Source organism: Sciurus vulgaris, assembly GCF_902686455.1.
Source record: "Sciurus vulgaris genome assembly, chromosome: 6".
Classification (NCBI taxonomy): Eukaryota; Metazoa; Chordata; class Mammalia; order Rodentia; family Sciuridae; genus Sciurus; species Sciurus vulgaris.
The window spans coordinates 27,421,405-27,425,299 of record NC_136466.1 but is presented as its reverse complement, the minus strand read 5'-3'; the positions used below and the strand labels follow the sequence as shown (position 1 = coordinate 27,425,299).

Genomic DNA, 3,895 nt, shown 5'->3' with positions numbered 1-3,895 from the left:
AGAAGTCTTCTGGTGGAGTGTTCTATTTGGTCTGCTAGATACAGGATCACATCATAAGCAGAGATCCTTTGACTTCTTCTCCTATTTATATTTCTTTTATTTCCTTCTCAAACCTGATTGCTCCAACTAGAAGAAAAAAGATAAAGAAAGGGGGAATTCCATCAAAATAGAAATGTCAGTGGAGTAGAAAAAAGGTATTGATAGGGGAGCATGCAGGAATGGGTTAAGGAAAGAACAGTGGAATACATCTGACCTCACTTTTCTATGTACATACATGAATATACCGTAGTGAATCTCACTATTACCTCCCCAAGGTACTAATTAAAAAAAAAATCTGTAAGTTAATAGCAGAAAGATCAGAAGAATAGAGGAAAGTGAGTTGGGGGGAGTAAAGGGAATTACTGGGGACCGAATTAGAGTAAATTATATTCTAAGCTTTTATAATCAGATCAAAATGAATCCTAGAGCCTGCAGGGGGTCGCCGGGCCGCTGGGGCGGGCACACGCAGAGCGCGCGGCCGGGGGCGGAGCAGCGGTGGAGGCGGCGGTGGCGGGCCTGCTGGGTGGGAAGCCTTAGCGGGCCCCAGGGAAACGAAGTGCTGCGCAGTCCTGACCCCGCCGCCCGCCGCGGAGCCAGGGAGATCGGCACGGAGATCAGCCGCAAGATCCGGAGTGCCATTAAGGGGAAATTGCAAGAATTAGGAGCTTACGTTGGCTTCATGGTGTATTAGATAAACTTCGCTCTGTTACAACGGAACCCTCTAGTCTAAAGTCTTCTGATACCAACATCTTTGATAATAACGTGCCTTCAAACAAGAGCAGTTTCAGTCGGGGAGATGAGAGAAGGCACGAAGCTGCAGTGTCTCCCCTTGCCATTTCTAGCACTAGACCTGAAAAAAGAGATTCCAGAATTTCTTCAAGCTCACAGGAGCAGAAAACCACTAATGCCAGACAGACTTATGATGACTGAGCTGCGACCCGACTAATGTCAACAGTGAAACCTCTGAGGGAGCCAGCACCCTCTGAAGATGTAATTGATATGAAGCCGGAACCAGATGATCTCATTGATGAAGACCTCAGTTTTGTGCAGGAGAATCCCTTATCTCAGAAAAAACCTACAGTGACACTTACATATGGTTCTTCTCGCCCTTCTATTGAAATTTATCGACCACCTGCAAGTCGAAATGCAGATAGTGGTGCTCATTTAAACAGGCTGCCATTTCAACAGCAGCAGAACAGTATTCATGCTGCCAAGCAACTTGATGAACAGAACAACCGGGTGTATGAAACAGGACATTTGTGTGAACCAGAAGTGCTTAACAGTTTAGAAGAGACTTATGGTCCTTTCTTCAGAAACAACTCAGAAAAAATGAGTATTGAGGATGAAAACTTCCGGAAGAGAAAGTTGCCTGTGGTGAGTTCAGTTGTTAAAGTAAAAAAGTTCAATCACGATGGAGAAGAGGAGGAGGAAGATGATGATTATGGCTCCCGAACAGGAAGTGTGTCCAGCAGTGTATCTGTGCCAGCAAAGCCTGAAAGGAGACCTTCTCTTTCACCTTCTAAACAAGCCAACAAGAATCTAATTTTGAAGGCTATATCTGAAGCTCAAGAATCTGTAACAAAAACAACTAACTATTCCGCAGTCCCACAAAAACAGACACTTCCAGTTGCGATGAGAACTCGAACTTCTCAGGACGAATTGTTAGCAGAAGTAGTCCAGGGGCAAAGCAGGACCTCCAAAATAAGTTCCCCCATTAAAGAAGAGGAAACAAAAGGAGATAACACAGAAAAAAATCAAGGAACTCCACAGAGGCAATTATCATCCCGACTGCAAATTGACCCTGTAATGGCAGAAACACTGCAGATCAGTCAAGCTGAGATGAGTGAACTTAGTGTGGTACAAAAACCAGAAAAGCTTTTGAAGCGCTGCAAGTACTGGCCTGCTTGTAAAAATGGGGACGAGTGTGCATACCATCATCCCATTTCACCTTGCAAAACCTTCCCCAATTGTAAATTTGCCGAAAAATGTTTGTTTGTTCATCCAAATTGTAAATTTGATGCAAAGTGTACTAAACCAGATTGTCCCTTTAATCATATGAGTAGAAGAATTCCAGTACTGCCTCCAAAACCAGCAGCTACAACACCAACACCATCTTCTAGTAGTCAGCTCTGCCGTTACTTCCCAGCTTGTAAGAAAATGGAATGTCCCTCCTACCATCCAAAACACTGTAGATTTAACACTCAGTGTACAAGACCTGACTGTACATTCTATCATCCCACCATTACTGTACCACCGAGACACGCCTTGAAATGGATTCGACCTCAGACCAGTGAATGACACCCAGTCCTACTGGTGGAAGATCATGCAGTTTATTGTCTATCTGAAGTGTCTAATTTTTCAAGTTTGTAAGTTTATTAAGTAGTTTTAACATTGGGTGTTTTGTTGTTTTGACAATGAAAAGACAGTTTAAGGAAAAGCTAAATTCTATTAAAACATTTGAGGCATGTTTGTACACTGCTGCTTCAGTTTCAGCACATACATCACTGTTGGTGGTGGTGCTGTGGTTTAGGACCACTTGGCTGTAGCGAGGAATACTGTTATTTTGAAAGCTGAATTGCTTTCACTTTCCCCAAAGATGTTTATAATCCACCATGAAAACAGGAGTGGCCAGAAGTATTGAGGCAGCTTAAATAGTCATTCAAGTCTGCTTTTTTTTTTTTTTTTTTTTTTTTTTAAAGAATTTAGTTTGGAAAGCATGGTATAGGCCTCTGAGTGCCACTTTAGTACAATGGTCCCTAGGTCCCTTGCCTTCTGTGAAAGGAGTGAGATGTGCATAAACGTGAAAGCAAAGGGAATGACAATTGCAAAAAATATGAGTAAGTCCTTGAAATGCTTTCATTTACTATTAACATACTTTTTGAATAAACTTTTTGGGGAACTACATTGTCACAAAATTATACAAAAATTTTTACAAGTATATACATAAGGGTCAGAGAAAACAAACTTCCAAACACAAGATTATAAATATATATTCCCACATTCTGAAAAATAACATTCTCAGAAATAACTCCACAGAAAATACACTTGGTTACTACTGATCATTTTTGAAATATAAAAATTAGATTTAAGTAATATTTTTAAATGACAGAACTATATAATTACAGAGATCAGATGGGTAAACTGCAAGATAGGATGAAACTTTTGGCCTACTGTATTTATTATGGAGTTTTGTGTGTGGTTTTTAAAATTGTTAAGGCAAGACGTGTCCAATGCTTTAGAATTAAATAACAGTTAACTGATTTTGTTGATGTACAGTAGTGTTTTTAAAAATCAAATCTTAAGTGGTTAGTGAAGAGTGAATTAATGCAGAAGAGTTTGACTCAAACATTTTCAGGACCAAATTAAATCTGTTAAAAAAAAAAAGTTGATTTGCTTAGTCATATACTCAAAGGATGAATAATAAACCCATATCTGTTAAAAAAAAAACATTTTAAGATCATAAAAAAAAAAGAATCCTAATGATGTGCATAATGTAAATGCACTAATTTAAAAAGAACTGTACTGAATAGTGTTGAGAGACGACACCGTTGTCTTGTTCCAGATTTTAAAAGAAAGAATTCAGTTTCCCCCCATTCACTATGCTGTTGACTGAGTTTGCCATGAATTCCTGTGATGTCTTTGGTGATCTCCTTTTTAATCTCTATTTTTATTAATCTTTCCCTTTTGGTTAATTTTCCTATGGGGATTTTTCATCTTTGTTTTCAAGGAACAAACTCTTTCATTGATCCTTTGTATTGTCTTTTATTGTCTATTTCTTTGATGCGGGCTCAGATTTTAATTATATTCTTCTTTCTACTGCTTTTAGAACTGGTTTTTTTTTGTTGTTGTTGTTGTT

At 39.1% G+C, this 3,895-nt stretch overlaps 1 protein-coding gene across 1 annotated transcript; it reads left to right on the top strand.

Annotated features, from left to right (window-relative positions):
• The first annotated feature begins 486 nt into the window (after nucleotides 1–486).
• On the top strand, nucleotides 487–3,300 carry LOC306663784 (zinc finger CCCH domain-containing protein 14-like). The gene has a single exon (XM_079144342.1). It carries the CDS (start codon nucleotides 985–987, stop codon nucleotides 2,335–2,337), a length of 1,353 nt encoding a protein of 450 aa, XP_079000468.1. The 5' UTR covers nucleotides 487–984; the 3' UTR covers nucleotides 2,338–3,300.
• Nucleotides 3,301–3,895: the final 595 nt, after the last annotated feature.